The sequence below is a fragment of the Ceratotherium simum genome, chromosome 40 (assembly GCF_057802395.1).
Source record: "Ceratotherium simum simum isolate JZ-2026a chromosome 40, ASM5780239v1, whole genome shotgun sequence".
NCBI lineage: Eukaryota > Metazoa > Chordata > Mammalia > Perissodactyla > Rhinocerotidae > Ceratotherium > Ceratotherium simum.
Window position 1 is genome coordinate 2,413,717 of NC_141939.1, and position 22,458 is coordinate 2,436,174.

At 39.8% G+C, this 22,458-nt stretch overlaps 1 protein-coding gene across 5 annotated transcripts in view; it reads right to left on the minus strand.

The window, feature by feature from the left end:
- The window catches only part of ACOXL (acyl-CoA oxidase like), a 376,737-nt gene that overhangs the window by 200,880 nt on the left and 153,399 nt on the right, over positions 1–22,458 (minus strand). For all 5 annotated transcript variants that reach the window (XM_087426114.1, XM_087426113.1, XM_087426115.1 and 2 more), the window contains one exon: positions 7,157–7,273. In XM_087426114.1, the coding sequence (XP_087282240.1) occupies positions 7,157–7,273 (117 nt within the window). The remainder of the gene's footprint in view (positions 1–7,156; positions 7,274–22,458) is intronic.

The window sequence follows — 22,458 nt, forward strand, 5'->3', positions numbered from 1 at the left end:
TGGGACCCTTCTATATTCTTTGTGTCTATTTTGTAAGACTAAAATTACTTCAAATAAAATGTTTAAATTAAAAAGGCAATTGATTGCTTAAAACAAAAATAACAACAATGTACTATGGTGTTTTTAATATATAGAGAGGTAACATAAGACAATAGTAGCACAAAGGATAGACAGGGATAAATAGAATTATATTCTTGCAATATTACATTATACACAAAGTGGTATAATATTAATTCAAGGTGGACACTGGCAAGATAAGGATGAATTACTTAAATTATTCAGTAGGAAAATGGAAAAGAAGTACAAGTAAAAGCCAAGAGAGGAGATAAAATGGAATACTAAAAAATACTCAACAACCCCCAAGAAAGGAAAGAAAGGGGGAATGAAGAAACCAAGAAAAGATAGAACAAATGTAAAGCAAGTAGTAAAATGGTAGACTTAACTCAACCATTGTAGGAATTACAGTAAATAAAAACGAGTCAAACACTCCAAATTAGAAGATTATCAGACTGCATAAAAAGCAAGACTTCACCATATGCTGTTTATAAAAATTTCGCAATGACACACATAGGTTGGTACAATGACAGGTTAAAAATAAAAGGGTGGGAAAAGATATACCATGAAAACACTAGGCATAAGAAAACTGGTATGGTTATATCAATAACAGAGAAAGTAGACTTCAAGAAAAGAAAAATTACCAGAAATGAAGAAAAACATTTAATAAATGTAACAGGCTAAATTCCTCTAGAAGACATAATAACCCAAAATCTGACCTAAAAATACACAAAACAAAACTGACAAAAATTTACTTAATAACACATTTTTATTTTACAAAGAAAGGTTTAAGACTAATGACCTAGCCTTCCACTTTCAAAAGCTAGAAAAAGAAAACAAATTAAATACTAAATAGAAGTGAGAAAATAATAAAGACAAGAACTTAATAACAGAAAATGGACAAAAATTTAAGAAAAGCATCTAAGACAAAAGTAGATTCTTTGAAAAGATTAACAAGACTGATAAACATCTAGCAAAATTAACCAAGGAAAAAAGAGGGAAGCAAAAAATTATATCAGGAAAGGAGTAAAAGAAAGACCATCACCACAGATCCTATAAATATTAATATGATAATAAGGAAATACTGTTAACACCTTAGATAAATTTTACAAATTTAAAGGAAATGGACAAATTCCTTGAAAAACACAGATCAGTAAAACTGACAAGAGAAGAAATTGGCAAGCTTAAGACTCTCTTATTTTTTAAAGAAATTAACAGAGTAATTAAAAATCTTCCTATTAAAAAAAAAACCATCCCCAATGGCTTCTTAGTAAATATTATCAAATTTAAGGAAGAAATAATTCCAATCTTACACAAACTCCTTAAGAAAATAGAGGAGAAGGGACCACTTTCCTACTCATTTTATGAGGACAACATACCCTTGATACTAAAAATTTACAAGGACACTTCAAGGAAAGAAAATTATAAATCAATATTCTTCATGAACATAAACACAATAATCCTTAGCAAAACATTAGCAAATTGAATCCAATAATATAAAAAATTATAATATATTATGACCAAAGATTTCAAAGAATACAAATTTGGCTCAACATTTGAAAAGCAATCAATGTAATTCACTTCATTAATAAAATGAAGAAACCTCATGATCATCTAAATAGACAGAAAGCTGTAGTCAAAATTCAACATCCATGATAAAAAAAACCAGCTAGGAGTAGAAGGGAACTTCCTCAATCTAGTAAAAAGCACCCACAAAAATCCTGCAGTGAACTTTCACACTTAATGGGGAAATACTGAATGCTTTTTCCTGTAAAATCAGGAAGAAAATAAGGATGTTCACTCTCACCATTGCTATTCAATATTGTAGTGGAGGTTTTAGCCAGTCCAATAAAGTAAGAAAAAGAAAAAAAAAGGCATCAAGATTTGCAAGGAAGAAGTAAAACTATTCACTGTGATATGAATGTGTAAACAGAAAATCCTAAAGAGTCTATAAAGAAACTACTAGATCTAAAAAGTGAATTTAGTGAGAATATAGGATACAAAGTCAATATATGAAAATTAATTACATTTCCATCTGATATTAACAATTGGTAATTAAATTTAAAAAGAAATTCCATTTGAATAAATTTAGTGAAAAATGTGAAAGAGCTCTATACTGTAAATTATAAAATACTGCTAAGAAAAATTAAGGACCTATATAAATGAAGAGATATACCATCTTTTTGGATTTGAAAGACCCAATACGGCCTGAATTGCTTTATAGATTCAATACAATCACAAATAAATCCAAGCAGGGTTTTTTGGCAAAAAACTGATGAGCAGATTCAAAACTGTATACGGAAATGCACAAGACCTACAATAGCCAAGACAATTTTGAAAAAGAATCTACTTAGATGACTCAACCTGATTTCTTTCTTTTTTTTTAATAACAGCTTTATTGAGATATATTTCACATACCACAGAATTCACATTTTTAAAATGTACAATTCAGTGGTTTTAAGTATATTTACAGAGTTGTGCAACCATTACCATCTAATTTTAGAACATTTCATCACCACATAAAGAAACCCCATACCCAACAGCAATCACTCCTCACTCCCTCCTTTACCCCCCAGTCCCTGGCAACCATTGATTTACTTTCTGTCTCTCTGAATATGACTATTCTGGAAATTTCATTTAAATGGAATCACACAATATGATCTTCGTGACTAGCTTCTTTCACTCAGCATAACGTTTTCAAGGTCCATTTCTGCTGTAGCACATATCAGTACTTCACTCCTTTTTATTGCCAAATAATATTACATTGTGTGGATATACCACTTTTGTTTATCCAGTTTTTAGTTGATGGACGTTTGGACTGTTTCCACATTTTGGGTATTATGAATGATGTTGCTATGAACGTTCATGTACAGGTTTTGGTGTGCACATATGGTTTCATTTCTCTTGCATTATATATCTAGCAGTGGAATTGCTGGGTCATGGTAATTTCATGTTTAACGTTTTGAAAAACGGCCAAACTGTTGTCCAAAGTGGCTGTATTGTTTTACATTCCCACCAGCAATGTATGAAGGTGCCATTTCATCGTATCTTCATCAACACTCGTTATTATCTTTATTATAGCCATCTTAGTGGATGTGAAGTAATATTTCATAGTCATTTTGATTTGCACTTCCCTGATGAATAATGATTTTTAGCATTTTTTCATGTGCTTATTGGCCATTTGTATATCTTCTTTGGAGAAATGTCTATTCAGATCTTTGCCCATTTTTCAGTTGGGTTATTTGTCATTTTATTGTTGAATTGCAAAAGTTTTTTATATGTTCTACACACAGGTCCCTTATCAGATTCGCAAATATTTTATCCCACTCTATGGATTGTCTTTTAATCTTCTTGATGGTGTCTTTTGAAACACAAAAAGATTTTACTTCTGAAAAAATTAAATTTACCTATTTTTTCTATTATCACATATGCTTTTGGTGTTATATCTAAGAAACTCTGGCCTAACGCATGGTTGTGAAGATTTACTCCTGTTTTCCTCTAAGAGTTTTATTATTTTAGCTCTTATATTTCGGTCTGTGCTCCATTTTGAGTTAATTGCTGCATATGGTGTGAGGGAGGGGTCCAACTTCATTCCCTTGCATGTGGATATCCAGTTTTACCAGCACCATGGGTTGAAAAGACTATTCTTTTACTCATTGAAGTGTCTTAGCACCTTTGTCAAAAATCAACTGACCATATATTTAGAGATTTATTTCTGTATTCTCAGTTTGATTCCGTTGATCTATATGTCTATCCTATGCCATTACCACACTGTCTTGATTAGCGTAGCTTTGTAGTAAGTTTTCAAATTGGGAAGTGTCTGTCCTCCAACTTTTTCAAGATTGTTTTGGCTATATCAGGTCCTTTTTGTTCCATATGAATTTTTAAAATCAGCTTGCCAATTTCTGAAAAACAGGCTGCTGGGATTTTGATAAAGATTGCATTGAATCTGTACATTAATTAGGGGAGTGCTGTCATATTAACAATATTAAGTCTTCTTTTTATAAACATGGGATGCCTTTCCATATATTTACATCTTCTTTAACTTCTTTTGTTATATTTATTACCAAGTATTTTATTCTTTTTGAGGATATTGGTAATGGAATTGGTTTTCTTCCTTTCATTTTTGGATTATTCATTGCTAGGATGAAAAAATACAATTGATTTTTGTACATTGATCTTGTATCCTGTAATCCTGCCAAATTCGTTTATTAGTTCTAACAAATTTTTAGTGGATTCCTTAGAATTTTCTGTACAGAAGACCATGTCATCTGTAAATAGAGATAGTTTTACTACTTCCTCTCTAATCTACATGCCTCATTATTTTTCTTGCCTGCTTATCCTTGTTGGAACATCCAACACAATGTTGAATAGATGTGGAGAGACATCCTTATCTTGTTCCTGATCATAGGGAGAAAGCAGTCAATTTTTTACTATTACATACAATTACAGATAACTGTAGATTTTTCATAGATGACTTTTACGAGACAGAAGAAGTTCCCTTCTATTCCTAGTTTTCTGAGTGTCATTTATCATGAACGGGTGTTAGATTTTGTCAAATTCTTTTTCCACATCTGTAGAGATGATCATATGGGGGGTTTTTTTTCATTTATTCTATTAATGTGGGGTGTTACATTGGTTGATTTTTGTACGTTAAACATTCCTGGGATGAATCTCACTTGGTCATGGTGTATGATGGTCATAGTGTATAATTTTTTTTATATGTTGCTGGATTCAATTTGCTGGCATTTTGTTAAAGATTTTACATCTGTATTCAAGTTATATTGGTCTAGAGTTTTCTTCTAATGTCTTTGCCTCATTTTGGTATTGGGTATTCTGGCCTCATAGAATAAGTTGGAAAGTGTTCCCTCCTCTCCTATGTTTTGGACGGGTTAAAATTACTAATCCAATCTCTTTAGTTGCTATAAGTTTGTTCAGATTTCCTATTTATTCTTTATTCAGTTTTGGTAGTTTGTATCTTCCTAAGACTTTGTCCATTTTATCTAGGTTATCTAATTGTTGGCATACTGTTGCCCATAATATTCCCCTATATTCCTTTTTATTTCTGTAAGGCCAGGCCCACTACCTGATTTCAAGACTTATTATAAAGCTATGGTTATGAAGATGTCTTAGAGAGGACAGAGAAAGCACTATTCATAAAACAAAAAATAATGACTAAATTAGACATAATCAACATTAAAATTTTCTGCTCACCAAAAAATGTGATTAAGAAGATGAAAAGACAAACCCAGAATAGACGAAAATATCTGCAATAAGTATATCTAACAAAGAACTTGCTTTTAGAATATATAAACAACTCTTCTAAGTCAGTAATAAGAAGATAAAGAGCCCAATTTAGACAAATGTGCAAGGGACTTAAACAGATCCTTCACAAAGAAGATACTCAATGGCTAATGAACTCCTGAAAAAGTTCTCAACATCATCAGCCACAACGTCAGTGTGAATTTAAGCTGCAATGAGATACCGTTTCATACCTATTAGTCTGGACTGAATTAAGAAAGAGATGAAACAAATGTTGATCAGGACATAGAGCAACTGGAACTCTCTCATACATTGCCCAAGAGAGTGTAAAATGAAAAACTGGCAGTTTCTTATAAAGTGAAACATATACATCCCCAATTACCCTGTAAGTCCTCTCTACATGTTTACCCTAAGAAGAATTAAAGACTGTGCAAGAATATTCACTGTGGCTTATTCATAGCAGCTAAGAGCCTGGAAACAACCCAAATGTCCATCAGTGAAAGAATGGATTAAAAAATTATAGTTTATTTATTTACTACCCAGCCATAAAAATTAACAAACTATCAACAAAATTGAGACATTATGTTGAATGAAATAAACTGGACACACACAAAAAATACATACTGTATGATTTTGTCTATATGAAGTTCAAGAACAGGCAAAACCAAGCAATGGGGTAAGAATCAGAAGAACAGTGGTTGTGTCTGCTGCGGTGGTGAGGTGGGGGCTGACTGCAAAGGGGCCCAAGGGAAATTTCTGGGGTGATGGGGGTGTTTTATATTTGGTTTGAGTATTCATTACAGGTGTATATGCTTGTCAAAACTCATCAAATGATACACCAAAATCTGCGTGTTTTACTGTATGCAAATTAACCTCAAAAAACATTGTAAGTAAGATGTCCGATGTAAGTGATTTAAATATTCTTCCAGGTGGCTTGGATCAACCTTAGTCTTGTTGCATGAAGCCCAGTCTGCAGGATTTGCTGTCCGTGTACGCTGGAATCCCAGCCTCGAGCACAGTAAGAGCAGAGGTGTGTCCACCTAGCCCCTCCCAGGCCAGCAGCAGCTGGGCAGCTCCACAAGCCCACTACACCAGATTGGCAGAGTCTCTCTGCTTACCACCTTTTTATAAACGCTGGCACCAGCTCAGCCACTGGTGCAGTAAATTTCAAACACACACCAGTTCTAAGTTATTCAGAAATTAATTCTTGTAGTTAACAGTGAGAAGCAGGATTGCATAGGGAGGAAAGAACACAGGATCAGGGCCCAAAGTTTGGAGTTATATCCCTGGTCCATCTACTCCTGGACCCTGGGATCTTAGGCATTCCTCAATTTTCTGATCTTTAGAATGCAGTGATGACACACAACTGCCCAGACCACCTCCTAGGGCTTCGAGGAGGAAGAGCTGAGAGGCAAAGATAAAGCCTGCAGTCAAGTATGAAGTTCCATGTGAATTTACGGTACTGTTACTATTTCATTATAACCTGACTCCTACCGCCTCCCCTCTAGGCACACACCTTGACCTATTGTTGAAAAGTTTACTGTAAATTAGAACCTTTATAGAGGTAAAGAAATTTTAGCCATTTAAAAGTCTTTTTCTTTCAGAAACTCTGGAGAAACACTGGTTCGAGTCTCCTCAAATTCTCTGTGGATCCCGTTCATCTGGATATACAAACAACCAAGACTCAAACATCACTTTTAACCCAGGCATTGAATTTTCACCACAGACACTTTCCTGCTCACAGGTAGAAAATGAAGCCCCCTGCCTGCCTCCTCTCATTCCTTATTAATGCGAGGGCCTCCCACTCACCTCGGGAGGCAAACCCTGAGAGCCATCTCACCTGTTGGCGAAGGTCAGGGCCAAGGCCGTGGCCAGGTGAGGCATCAGCCGAAAGGTCTGTGTTTGGTGCTCAATGATCTTGACCTCTTCCTTAGCTTTGGGCCCAAACTGCCTCCGGCTAGAGAGAACGAAGCAGACACAATTTTTACTGAAATCCAATAGGCAACTTCATTTCCAGAGCTAAACGTTGTAAGCAGACATCTGCCTTTCAAATGCTTCAGAAGACACAATGCCCAAGTCTCCTAAAATGCCATTAAGATAACAAAATATCAAAAATTTCTGAAGATAGTCCAACAGAAAGCTTTCTAGCTCATCTGGAAATTAACCTTCCCACCATGGAATATTTTTAAAGCAGTGTATCTATTTAATACAGAGTAACTTTTACTCGTTAACATTTACATGGCATTTTATAGTTCCAAGTGCCCCACGATCATTAATTATCCAGCTTTACTAAGTTTGTGACATAATTAACAGGATGGGAGCCATATCCTAGAACATATTTCAAAAGGACATTCTCAACAAGGAGGCAACGCTAACCTGGTGCTCCTGTCAGATTCACAGGCGGGTCATTACTTTCAGCCCACCTAAATCCCCCCCAGTTCCACACGGAGGTGGTCTTCTCCACATCCTGCCTTAAACCCCGGGCTCTGTGGACAGCTGCTGCATTTCGCTCTGAGGCAGCTGTGTCGGGGCGAGTCCAGGCTTTCCTCAGAGCAGTTTATAAAGTGGTATGGGACTGTCCCCACAGGCGACGCCCATGGACTAATTTTACAGAATCCCTCCGCTGCAGACTGCAAGGAGCCCGGCCTGTGAGAGGTCACCCCTGCTCTGTGTGATGCTCCACAGTCCTGGGCTTGGCAGCCTCCTGCACTTGAATACCTCTGACCTTCACGTTGATTTCTGAAACTTTTCACACACACATGCATGCACGTACACACATACACACACATGTGCACGCATATACAGGCGTGCACACACAGATACACACAGTGCTACGTTATCAAACAGGCAGGGCACACCCGTGCTTCAGACACCAGTGAGGTGAGGAGAGCTAACCATCAATCACTCAAGGAGAGAAGCAAATCAGCTAATTTTTAAAAATTTTATATTTGATAGACTTTCTTAAACATAATTTGATGCTTTACCATCATCTTAATTTGTAATTAAAAGAAGATGATCTTTTTCGTGCATAAGGTGTCTAGAATTCACAACCCGGCCCTGTTGGGTGGGTGGGAGGTGGTGGGGACATACATGACGACAAGCACACACAGGGCAGCCGCTTTGGAGCACTGTGAGTGCAGGATTGTATTCTATGAGCACTGACTTCCCCTGGCACAGTCTAACCACCCCACAGACGGCTGTCTGAGAAACACGACCCACCCCGCCCTCCATCCATGCCCTCCGTCCATCTCAGCACACACTCAACCCCAGCAGGGCCTGGCACCAAAGGAGGCCCAACAGGCTATAGGGAAACCTCTCAGCTTTTGCTGGATCATTGCGAAACCAATAAAAAAATCACTGATCCAATAATGATGTCATAATGGCAGGTCATTTTACAAATTCCATTTGTCCTCACTCTCCTAACTTTCATGTTTAAATGCTGTGATTATGCTGTAGCTTTTTCTATGGTCGCTCTAACTAAAATCTTGTCTACCGAAACCAGACATCGCCACATGCAATTCACTCCTCTGGGGGACGCCTGCTCTGCACTGGCACCACACCAGGTGCTGGGCGTCCACCAGGGTCAAGAAGGCCGGTGAGCTCACAGCCTGGGACATGGAGAGAACCAGACCAGGTGGCATGGGCGGGAGAGCCTTGTGCCTGCCCCACCCACCCCACCCTGTCAATCACCAGTATTTCCTATGTGCTGCCAGAACATCATTGCAGGAAACCTCACCCACACAGCGACAGCAAAAGTGACTGATCACAGCACCTTTTAGTTTTTGTTTTGCTGAAAAATCATTACAATAACAATACAGTTTTAGATAGCGTCCCACCAAATTTTCTGTTTTTGTGTGTGAAGTGTTTGCCTTGGCCCCACACACAGCAGACAGTCAATATTTGTCGGATGAATGAAAGAATGAATGAGTTTTCCCAATGAGGCAGTGCACATGAAGCACGGCAGACCGGCTCACTGAAGACCTCAGGGAAGATCTTTGGATGCCAGATCTGACCCCGACCTGGTGTGCCTCAGTTTCCCAAACGAGGCACACCTTGTAATCATCCCGTTTCCTCTTTGACCTTCACCGTTCAATTGAGGTGACAGGCACAGAGCAGAAAGAGGCCACCACGGGTCCATGTGGCAGGCCTCCCAGTGCCGATAGGGAGGAAAGAGCTTAGATAAGGCTCTGCCGAGTTAGTTTCCAGGTGATTTCACAAAACTCAGGAGATTTCACAAGAATCTGAATTTCCAGCCTTTCTTGAAAACTAGGAAGATCTGGCAACTCTGGCCCCCTTTCCCATGATGTAATCCCTCGGAGCTCAGAGGCTGTCGCCCCCTCCAGTTGGGGCATGGCTGTCCCCCATGCTCCCCAGAGCCCTTTCCACTAGCTGACACTACCTGCAGTCCCGGAGGCACTGAGTTTTCAGCCTCGGCCACAGTGGATTTCTTTTTTCATCCAGAATAAATTTACATCAGCATCCTAACTTGTTAATTAAGTTCTGAGACTATGATATATGGCAAGCATAGGCATTCTGTAGGAGTCTGTGAATTCATTAGGACTCCTGGAGGGCAACACAGCTCTGGCTAGCTCACACAGAATGAAATCCAAACGCCTCCACATGGCATTCAAGAGCGACTTTGGCCTTACCTGAGTGTCTCAACTGTTTTTCCTGCTGCTAAGGCCCTCCAGACACCTCCCCATCCCGGGCCTCTGTCCAAGCAGGGCTCCCTGCCTGTAGCCAACCTCACCCCTAACTGCCACACATCACATTTTTGCTGGCTCAGCCAAATGTCCTCTCCTCCCATTAAGAATTTCCCCCTCCTCGGCATGCCCCTTCAAAAACCAAATCAGACCAATCAAAGCAGGAAGCTGCTTCCCCTCAGCATGCCCTCAGCACTCCATCTGTGATTCCTCCCACATGGGAGCACTTTTCCCCTTCATGCTGGCACCATGTACACCTGTATTAACCCAGGTTTTCATGCATTGACATCTGGGCCCTTGTTGACCCTGGAGGGACTGTCCCTCCCAGGACTGGCCAATTCCCAGAGCAAGCAAATGACTCCTCTGCAAGCACATCTTCCATATGCAAACTAACCAATCCAGAGCCCATACCCCCAACCACCTCCTGATGGGGCTCCTTCACTCTGGGCTACTATTCCCCTGCCCTAACCACCCAGGGCCAGGTACCAGACAACTAGCCTCTATACTCCAGAGCCTACTGAAATTATTCAGACTAGCCAATCCTAAACCTGCTTACCCTGCCTCACCCATTCCTTCCCACGGAAACTACGATAAAGGCTCTTGTCCTCATTTCCCTCACTCCTCTGGCTCCTGACTACCCCTGGTGCTTCCCTGTGTGGCCCTACGTGGCGTGGCAGGCCCCCTCCTCTTGGGGACTGTGACTAGCAAGCTATCTTTTCAATGGCTGTTGTCTCCTGATCTGCTGGCCCCCCATATTTGAACAATAATAAAACCTATGTTTTAAAACCTCACTTGTGGCCAGAACTCACAGTTTGCTAAGGGCAGGCCTGTTTCATCTTCAAGTGCCCCAGCGTGGCCAGGTGTGAGTGCTCAGGGAAGACTGAAGGCAGGATGACAGACTGACTGTTCTGCCCCCTCTCAGCAGCTCCACACCCAGCCCTCCACTTCTCCTTAGAATGTCTGCTTGTTACTAGATGTTCTGATAAAAGCCCAACTGTCAGACACCGGAGTGCTGGGTGGGAGCCAGTGGGCAATTAGGACAGAGATGGAGGAAGCAAATAAGATGAAGAACCCACCCTGCCCTTATGCCCAACAGCCCACCCCACTGCTGGTTTGTTTTGTGTGGTTTTTTGTTTTTTTGCCAGGGACTAGAAGGAAACAAATGAGTGGGCAGAAGGCAGGCAGCACCCACACAGACTCTTGCCCTCCCTCTCTCTGGCTCAAGACACTGACTGTCCCAAAGAGCTGAGCTGGGGGTTCCTGCTGGCTTCTCACCCATCAGATGTGTTCTTAGGCTTCTCCAGGGGAATACATAACTCTAAAGGCTAATGATCTTTCTCCTGCCCAGAGATGGAGCCAGAGGTCATCCCCGTGACTGCCACCATTAGCCCCCAAGCTGGCAGCCTGGATCCAACAGAAGCAGCAGAGAGAGGGGGCCTCAAGACTCAGTGCTCTGAGAGAGCTTGGCCGGTGCAGGAACCCTGCCCTGCCACTCTGTGGTGAGCCTCCTATTTATGCCCTCAGGCCCCAGTCAACCGCACTGAGGGCCACGATGGTCCAGGCCGGCCTCTGGTTGCCAGTGTCCCAGCACACTGCCCCGAACACAGCCCACAGGGCTGTAATCCCCACAGCTGGCCAGCAATTACTGCCTGCCAGACGTTTTTACTGTTCCAGTTTACGATCTATATGGACACAGTATTCTTCCTGTCCTTTTCCTCTGCTGGGCTACTATTTTTCTTTAAAAACACATGTAAAGGCTATATTTTCCTCTGTAAACATAATTTTTATTTCAGTGATGAAAAAAAAAAAAAAACAAAGTCACCGAGCTCAGATTTTTCATGTTCTTTAAAAACAAAACGTGACGCATGCACGCACAACAATATCCACGCGAAAATAAAGCCGAGGCTCCGAGAGGGCTGTGAACGATGCCATTTAAAATTACAGATTTGAAAAGCTATTTCTGGATTCCAGCAACTCGTAAGGAATAGAGGAAACATTTATTTTGGGTTGTTTTATTTCATTCCCACTCAATTTTGAACACGGCTGCTTAAAGCAACATTCATGGAAAGTGACACGGCTATTAATCACCAGCACAGCTACTGCACACGCAGCCTCTGGGGGAGGCCATGCTGCCCGCCTTCCCAGCTCTCCCTCTGGTCTCTTCTCCCAAAGGAGGCCAGTGACCTACTAAAAAGATAATTGCTTCGCATGTTTCCTGCTCTGCAGCATCATTGCATCAGCCTACTCTGAATGACATTCAGTCAAATTGGAAGGAGAGGACATTTGTGCCTAGGCCTCCGCCCTTGACCCTGAGACTTCTCGGGGTGCAAGCTGGTTCACAGGGATCCCTGCAGCCAGAGGGGAGGAGGACAAATCCTCCTCCTTCACTGTCGAAGTGCTGACCTCTGCAGACAAAAGCTGAGCAAATTCCTGGGCCCAGGCCACACTCCCTTTGGCCACCTTCCCTCATTAATAACTCGGCCACAGACAGGGTTTAAGGGAGCCTGTGAGTGTCCGCAGGTGGACACCTGCACTCCATTCCCACTGGCCCCCAGTGGAGACCCTCTAACCTCTCAGAGAGCCCACAGCCCATCTGTCCTTCTTTCTCCCCTTCTCTGTGATGCTCCTGAACATAGAAACCCAGAGGGAAAATATGTTACAAAGCAGGATATTTTAATGGCACAGGTTGGACTCAGCAGATTTGGTTCAGCTGGCCAGCCAGGATGTAAAAAACCTGCCTTATTATCAAGTAATGTGTGCAACAGACACCCTGACTCCCAGCCCCAAGTCTCACCATACCCAACTCCAAACAACCCCACTCTGAGGTAAAGATTAGGATAGTGGTAGGGGCTGGGCTGCACACAACTCCTGCCATTTTTTTAAAAAAGCTGAACATTTACTAGTTTGCCCTTGGGCTCTGACAAAGCAATCGTGCATTCAACCATCAGGCTCAACACGTTACATCCACTGTGTTTTAGCTGTCATTCTTCACACGGGCAACTTTCAACCCATCTGTAGGAGAGATGGAGGAAGTGTGTGTGGGGGTTTGTGGGTGGCATATAGATAAGTGCTTCTTTAACAGTAGCCTTGATTGTGACTAAATATGTAAAACGGCCCCAAGAAAGAGTTCTCAGAGTGCCTTCTAATCCTGCAAAAATCCCAACAAATAATTTTTGCACCTTCCAAACAGCTCTTTTTCTCCCAACCCTCAACAGTCTATCAATCTAACCACCACAGGACAGATGATCCCCAATGGTTGTGATGGGGTCAACAACAATGACAATTCTTAAACATGAGAATATTTCAGATACGCAAAAAAATGAGAGTGCTTTGGTATCAGTTTCAAAAAGTCTAGAGAGAGAGCAAGGACAGCCACTCCAAACTCACACACACAGACACCAGAGCTCAGGTTTTCTTGGCCAGAGAGTATAAAGAGAAAGAGCCTTTGCCGTTCCTTTTTCCCCTTTCTCAAAGGTCACACCAAATCAAAACCCCAGGAACATAAAGGCCCTCCCCAACAGGAAACCTGTGAGTCTGAAGTCATGGCTGGTATCTGGCAAAGACTGGCATTCTACTTCCCGAGGCTGCAAGGACTGTCTGCCCCGCCCATCAGCACTGGAAGAATAGTGCCAAAGCAAGCAGGCTGCCGAACCACAGGGATTAGGATCAGGCCACTTCCTCCCACCAGGGGATGGATGACCCCAGTGGAGACCCCAGAAGCCCTTCAGATAAGAGACAACACAAGGCAGAGTAAACCTGTGGCTCTGTCTCCGTAATTCCATTGAATGGGCCACTTCTGGCCAACATTATAACCCTGGGTTATAACCAGTGTAACCCTGACCATCAAGGACCAGTAGAGACCCAGCTTCTTCTTTGAGGGCTCAAGTGCACAAACAAGAGTGGGTCTGACCCAACGTACTACAGCTCAAACTCCTTCACAATAAACACCAGTGAACCTGGCTGCCTCTCCATGGAGTTTGTTCTTTTCTTCTGGTGCCTCATGCTGCCCACAGGAGGCCATCCTGGGACCAAGCACACATCATGTCACCTCAGTCATCACAGGAGGGGAGGCAGGAGACAGCGGCTACAGCCCAGGCTTTGGATCGGACAAACCTGGTTTGCACAGACTCTGATGCCTGCAGTGTTATCCTGGGCAAGTTCCACCAGCTCGTGGAGCCTCAAGTTCCTCAACCATAAAAAGGGTCTGACAACGACTGTGAATTACTAAGCAAGGTATTGCCCAGAGGTGCTAGCACCATGCCTGACACACAGTAGGTGTTCAAGGTGTGGCAGGTGCCATGAGCAGGGTCCTTACCATTATCTTGAGTTCCTAGGATTACCCTTTATTCTACCCATCCTTGATCTAGAAAAGCCACTTAAAAATTTCCCCAAAGAAGCACTCTTTATTTTTTCCTTTAACCCAAACAAAGCACTAACCTATTCTGCATCACTAAACCTGTTATAAAAAGAGCTCCAGGGTGAAGAGGAAAGTCTCTTCCAGCCAACCTTAAATTAAAGAATGAAATTGCTGACAGAGTAGAAAACAAGCTGTCTACTGATAGGTTAGAAACACTGTGTGTGTGTGTGTGCATGTGTGTGCGTGTGCATGAGTGTTGGAAAGCATATAAAGCTTCCTGAAAGCGCCCGTCATTTTTACATACGCAAGAACACTGGCAATTTTTTTCCCCCAAATTCCAGGGAGGGACAAGATGGACAAAATAAAGCCAGAGAAGGTGGTGTGGGCAGAGCCTTCCAGCACATCAGGTTGCCATAGAAGCAACAGGTTCTTTCCAGAGTCAATCAGCCTACCCTAGAGAGGAACCTGAACCTTATTCAGATGGTCCCCACACAAGGGAAATTAATTTACTTTTCAGAATTATAGCCTTAGTAATATCTATAAGTGACATGGTGGTTAACGTTAGTTGTCAGAACTGTGATTCTTCGTGATTTTTCTTTTAAAAAAAAATCCTAATGAATGCAAAACAAAATTACAATGGTGGGATACGTGGAGCCATAAATTATAGCTGAGACTGCCTGGAGTGGCCTAACGATTTCACTGTTGAATTACTTCCATGTTTTAAAAAATTTTTATAGAGGGAAAAGTCTTCCATCATCAGCACCACTGCAGAAGTACTGTAAAAGCCCCCAGCACTTCGGCCATTAGAGTGAGGAAGCAAGAGAGCTGACCCCCATGGAAGCCAGCCCTTCTTTCCTCTTCCCCCTCCATTCTATGGCAGATGCAGAGTCTGTGTGCATGCTGCCTGGCCAAACAGTCAGCTAGAGCCTGCTGTCATCCTGGAGACAGCAAGCCTGACCACCATGTATGTGCAGTGAGAGAAAGGAGACAAATGGTGAGGCCCCAACACTCTCCAGGTTCCCTCTTCACTGAGGATGAGCATCAGGAGGTAAAAGCCAAGTAATGGAGTACTTTTTAGGGCTGGCATCCATTGCTTAAGGCTATAGGCTGGCTTCAGACTGTACTTGGCAAGGGGACATGCCTGAGTAGCTTAAAGGCTGGCTGCTGCCTCTCCTTTCCCTCTCAATCCACAGTCTTAAAAGTAAAGGGGACCCACAGACTCTTAAAACAACACTAGAGTCTTTCAATCCATAAACATGGTATCCCTTTCCATTTATTTAGATCTTTGATTTCTTTCATCAGTGTTTTATAGTTTTCAGCATATAAGTCCTACTCATGTTTTGTTAACTTTGCAAGTATTTCAATTTTCATGAGCAATTGTAAATGGTATTATATTTTAAATTCTGGTATGATTGTGTTCACTGCTAGCATATAAAAATACAATTGATTTTTGCATGTTTATTTTGTATCCTGGGACCTTGCTGAACTCACTTCTCAGTTCTAGAACTTTTTTGTAAATACCTTGGGATTTTCTATATAAACAATCAAGTCATCTGAATATAGAAACGACTTTACTACTTTCTTCCCAATCTATATGCTTTTTTCTTGCCTTATTGCACTGGCTACAACTTCCATCACTATATGGAATAAGAATGATAAGAGCAGATATCCTTGCCTTAGTCCCAATCTTAGGGGGAAAGCATTCAGTCTTTCACCATTAAGTATAACATTGACTGTACATTTTTTGGAGATGCTCTTTATCAAGTTGAGCACATTTCTCACTAGTCCTATTTGAATGAGAGTTTTTATCAAAAATGTATGTTGAATTTTTCAAATGCTTTTTCTGCACCAATTGATAATGATTATGTGATTTTTCTTCTTTAGCCTATTAATATGGTAGATTACATTGATTTTTGAATATCAAACCAGCATTGTATCCCTGGAATAAATCCCACTTGGTGATGGTGTATAATTCTTTTTATATACTGCTAAATTCTATTTCCTAATATTTTGCTAAGGATTTTTGTATCTATGTTCATGAGGGATATAGTTCTGTAGTTTCCTTTTATTATATTGTCTTTATTTGGTTTGGGGATCAGGGTATGACTAGCTTCATAAAATGAATTGGAAAGTGTTTCCTCCTCTTCTATTTTCTGGAAGAGTAGTATAGAATTATTGTTAATTCTTCTTTAAATGTTTGGCAGTAGTCTCCAATGAAACCATCTGTTGGAGATTTTTTAAGGAGTTTTTAAATTACTCAATTTCCTTAACAGTCATAGGATTATTCAAATTGTCTTACATATTGGGTAAGTTGTGATGTTTGGTGTTTTTCAAAGAATTAGTCCATTCATCTAAGTTTTCATATTTATTTTTAAAGAGTTGTTCCTAGTTTTCCCTTATCTTTTTGAGGTTTTCACTATCTGTAGTAATATCCCATTTCACTCTTGATATTAGTAACTTGTGTTTTCTCTCTTTGTTCTTTGACAGTCTTGCTAGAGGTTTGTCAATTTTATTGATCTTTTTAAAGAACTAGCTCTTTCCTTCACTGATATTCTCTACTGTTCTGTTTTCAATTTCATGGATTTCTGCTCTTATCTTTATTATTTCATTCCTTCTTCTTCCTTTCAGTTTATTTTGTTCTTTTTCTAGGTTTTTAAGGTGGGAGCTTAGGTATTGATTTGAGGCTTTTCCTCTTTTCTAATGTTTGCATCTAGTGCTATAACTTTCCCTCTCAGCACTGCTTTAGCTGTGTCCCACAATTTTGATATATTTTATTTTCATTCCCATCCAGTTTCTGTGTATTTTTTTTTTATTTTGCTTGAGAGTTCCTCCTTTTACTATGGATTATTTATAAGTGTATTCTTTAGTTGACAAGTAGTTGGAGATTTTCCTGTTGTCTTTCTGTTATAGATTTCTAGTTTGAATCAATTGTGGTCATAAAACACACTATATCACTACAATTCTTAAAAATTTTTTGCAGTTTCTTTTATGGCACAGGATATATTCTATCTGGAAAATTTTTGGTGAGCACTTTAAAACAATGTATACTTTGCCTTTGTTTAGTGGAATGTTCTATAGATGTCAATTAGATCCTGTTGGTTGATGGTGTTAAGTTTTTCTATATCCTTGCTGATTTTCTATCTAGTTATTCTATCAATTATTACGAGAGAGATATTGAAATCTCCTACTATAATTGTGGATTGGTCTATTTCTCCTCTCCGTTCTATTAGTTTTTACTTCACATATTTTTCAGCCTGTTGTGTTTTACATGCATATTTAGGAGTGCTATACCTTTTTGATGGATTGGCCCTTTTTATTATTATTTGATGTCCTTCCTTGTCTCAAAGTAATTTTCTTTGCTCTGAAGTCTACTTTATATGAAATTAATATAGCCACTCCTGCTTTTCTTCAGTTAATTTTTGAACGATATATCTTTTTCTGTACTTTTACATTCATTACCTATATTGTTATATTTGAAATGAGTTTCTTATAGACAGCATAGAGTTTGGTCATGTTTTTTAATCCACTTTGGCAAGCTCTGTCTTTAACTGAATTATTTAGGCCATTTACATTTAATGTAATTATTGATATATTAGGACCTGAGTCTGACTTTTTAAAAACTGTTCTCTTTTTCATTTTTTTGTTTTATTTTTCTTGCCTTTCTTTAGGTTCCTTGAACATTTGTAATTCCATTTTGATATATCTATAGTGTTCATGAATGTATGTCTTGGTACAGCTTTTTTAGGGTTGCTTAGATGATATATTATACACACATAACTTATCACAGCCTACTTGTGTCATCATTTTACCAGTTCAAGTGAAGTATAGAAACCTTACCTCTCTTGCATCTTGTTACCCTCCTCTGTGTCTTAAATATTTCCTCTACTTTTACTTAGAATCATATTAGACAGTGTTATAACTTTTGCTTCAACTGTCAGACATAATTTAGAGAACTCAAGAAAATGAATATCAATTGTATGGATCTATATTTTTGCTTACTATGTTCTTTCTTCCTTCCTGATATTCCAAGGTTTCTTCTTTGATGATTTCCTTTCTGTTTAAAGAAATTTCTTTAGCTATTCTTTTAGGATAAGTCTGCTGGTGACAAATTCTTTTAGTTTTCCTTCATCTGAAAATGTCTTGATGTCTTGTTCATTCCTGAATGACGTTTTTGCTGGTATAGGATTCTGGCTTGACAGTTCTTTTCTTTTAGTGCTTGAAAAATGTCATGCCACTTCCTTCTGGCCTCCATGGTTTCCCAAGAGAAATCGGCTGTAATTCAAATTGTTTCTCTCACTGCTTTCAAGATTTTTTCTTTGTCTTCAGTTTTCAGAAGTTTCACTACGATGTGTGTTGGAGTGACTTCCTTTGGGTTTATCCTGTTTGAGGTTTGCTCAGCTCCTTGAATCTGTCGGCTATGCTTTTGCCAAATTTGGGAAGCTGTCAGCCATTATTTCTTTGAGTGCTTTTTCAGCCCTGCTCTCTTTCTCATTTCCTTCTGAGACTTCAAGGACACAAATGTTAGATTTTTTTGTTGTAGCAGTCTATTTTCTCTATGTTGTTCAGATTGAATATCTTCCATTGTTTTATCTTCTAGTTCATTGATTCTTTCCTCCATCCCCTCCATTATGCTGTTGAGACCACCTACTGAGTTTCTTACTTAGATTATTATATTTTTCTTTTCTAAAATTTCCATTTGATTCTCCTTTCTATCTTCCATTTCTTTGCTTAGACTTGCTATTTCTTTGCCAAGACTCTATTTTTTTTCATGTTTCAAGTATGTTTGTAATTGCTCTTTGAAGCATTTTTATGATGGCTGTTTTAAATATTTTTCAGATTATTCTAGCATCTCCATCATCTCGGTGTAGACATCTATTAATTACCTTTTATCATTTGTTTGAGATCTTCCCGATTCTTGGTATGACAAGTGATTTTTTGATCGAAACAGATACATTTTCATGTTATATTGTGAGACTTTCTGGATTTCTATGCCACTACTGTGGCAGGGAAAGGAGTCATTGATGACTGGTGGAGGTAAAGTCCAGGTTCCTCACTTCATTTCCACTGACAGCCAAGTGATGGGGATGAGTTCCCTGTTACTGCTGGGTAGGGGTGGGAGTTCTGGTTCCCCATGTAGTCTCCACTACAGTGGGTGGAGCACTCTGGCAATGGGTGGAGTGTCATTACTGCTAAGTGGTAGTGAAAGTTCTAACTTTCCACCCAGCCTCCTCTGACACAACCACAGCAGGAGGCAAGAGGAGGTGCTGGGTAGAGGTAGATGTCCAGGCTTCCCACATGGCCTCTACTGACACCACGGGGAGTAGGGGCTATTTCTTACCAGCAGGGATGAAAGATTTAGCTTCCTGCTCTGCCTTCTCTGACATCACCATGGTGGCAGAGTTGGGGCACCTCGCCACAGCATGGGGAGGGCAGAAGTCTAGGCTTTCCACTGGCCTTTGTTGGCATGGGTGGGGTGAGGTCACCGTTCTTTCTGTGGTGTTTGACTCAGGTAGAACAGTATTACCTAAAAGTTTTCTCTCTTGTTAAGTGTCCTTTCCCGGTCCTTTGTCTAAAGAAAATAGACTTTGTTGGGACTTGTTTTGTTTTGTTTTGTTTTTTTTTGGCTGCTCTTGTTGGTGTTTCTGGGTTGTCAGCTTCACCAGTACCCAGTCTGGGATATATGAGGTGAAAAGAAACAGGGGAAATCTCCACTATGTCATTCCTCTGGTATCGAGGTCCTAGATGTCTGCCTTCTTGTCTCCGACTTTCAGAGTCACCTTATGTTTGTTTTATATGTAATGTCCAGGCTTTTCAGTTGTCTTTAGTGGGAAAAATAGGGAAAAGTACATCTAATCCATCTTCCCAGAAGTGTAAGTCCTATTGCAAGTTTCTAACCATGACATATTTATATTTGAATTTTAGTAAGTGTATCTGGCAACAGTGTGGTAATTGACTGATACTATTAGATTTCTTTAGCTTCTATATACATAAAGAGAAAGACAGACAGACAGTGACGGAAAGAAAAAAGATCATACGTAGATGTTAATATGTAATATATATATTTTCCCCATTAAAAAAATCTCTTAAAAATGTACCACTAATTTAACAATAATCTATCATGAATAAGGAAATATTACATGGCAAATGTGTCCAAAATTACAGACACCTCAATGTCTGAAAAAATAAAATGGACAAGTATGTATGTTACAATCAAGGGATAATGAATGTGTCCAACATATATGAATATATTCAATTACTAATATATCATGGAGAGCTCTATATCCTGCTTTTCTGTTTACCTAATATTTCTTTATCTTATTATTTTTGCTGAGGAAGATTCACCCTGAGCTCACATCTGTTGCCAATATTCCTCTTTTTATACGTGAGCCACCACCACAGCATGGCCACTGACAGACAAGTGGTGTCGGTCTGCGCCCAGGAACCAAACCCAGGCCGCCAAAGTGGAGCACACCAAATTTAACCACCAGGCCACTGGGGCTGGCCCCTAATATTTCATTGTATGCAATTTCCCATGTCATTAAATATCCTTGAAGTCACAATTTTAATGATTATTTCCTTAGGATAAATTTCTAGAAAAAACAATGCTAGATAAAAAAAATGTAAATTTTTTTTAAAGCTCTTGACATATATCACCAACTCATTTTCCAGAAAGACAGTATCAATTTTTATTCCTTCTCCCAGTGTATAAGCTTGCCCATCTTAATACATTTGTGCCAGATCTGAGTACTGTCCTTTCAAAAGTCTTTGCTACTTCAACAAAGCAAAAAATTAACTCACTTTAACTTGCCCTTCTTTCATTACTAAAAAGTCAATTAGTTTGCTTACATATTTATCAGCCACGGATATGTCTTCTTCAAATTGTCTGTTTTATCATGTGTCCATTTATTTACATACTGTGGTGTTATTATTTTTCTTATTTATTTATAGATGCTGTTTATATATTAAGGAAAGTAAACCATTGTTAGTCATATTTGTTTAGGTATTTCTCTACCGTGTCACGTTTTTAGCTTTGCTTTTGAAATCTGTACATGTTTTAATTTTTATATAATCAATTTAATATAACACTTTTGCTTTGGGATCTTTTTTTCCTATTAGGAATGTTTTTCAAACTATACAAAAGGATGAGTCACTTTTTTCCTTCATCTGTGTTATTTTGTTGTTTTAACTTTAGAGATAAGCAGAGGTAAGAGATGTAGGTCTACCCCAGCGAGACACAGGAATAAATCTACAAACATAGTTAACTGCAGCAAGTGCCACTAGGCTGACCCAAGAAGGATGTATGAAGGTGAACAGACTCTTGTTCATATCTGCTTAAAATAGCCATTCCCTGGTTCCAGACAATTCCCTTGATCTTCCTCCTTCCAACTGACTTGGCAGACAAGTCCTTGCTTTAACCTCTCTCCCACTTTATTCTCTAATCTGCCAGGAAATTAATGCAAGTCATGAGCCTCCCTAAACACAGCTTTTTCCAGGCATCCTTTTTCATCTTTGATTCTAAAGTTGAAATAATAAGTAAAAGCAAACTTTGCTATTCTGTTGGCAATGGAATATAAATGCCTTCAAGGAATATTTATTTAACGAAGAAAAAAAATCTCTTTGAGTGGATCTGTATCGTCATAACCACCCCTCCCAGCAAAAACTAAACACTTCATCCTCCACCAAACATTTTCTATCTACCCAGTTGTTGGGCCTCATTTATATCTAGCATCTGGATGTCAGGTGTTAGATGAACACATCGTCACCAAGGCCTAAAACACAGTAATGAAAAGTCCCCTCAGCTGGAATTGTCCACAGAACCCACCATTGGTTTGCTTCCCTCAGCCACAGATGGACCTGTACAGGGCCTATGACATCATGCAGGTCCCCAGGGCTTCATATCAGGACATTCTTCCTTCACCACCCAGATTTCACTGCCACACCTTGAACAGAAATATCTGCCTAATCTATTACCTGCCTCCAGTGCTCTCCTGGGCACTCCCAAAGGGCAGTGCTATCACATGGGTTACGACAAGCCCATCTCATTTCCTCATACTGATGTATCCTTGCACATAATTGAAAATT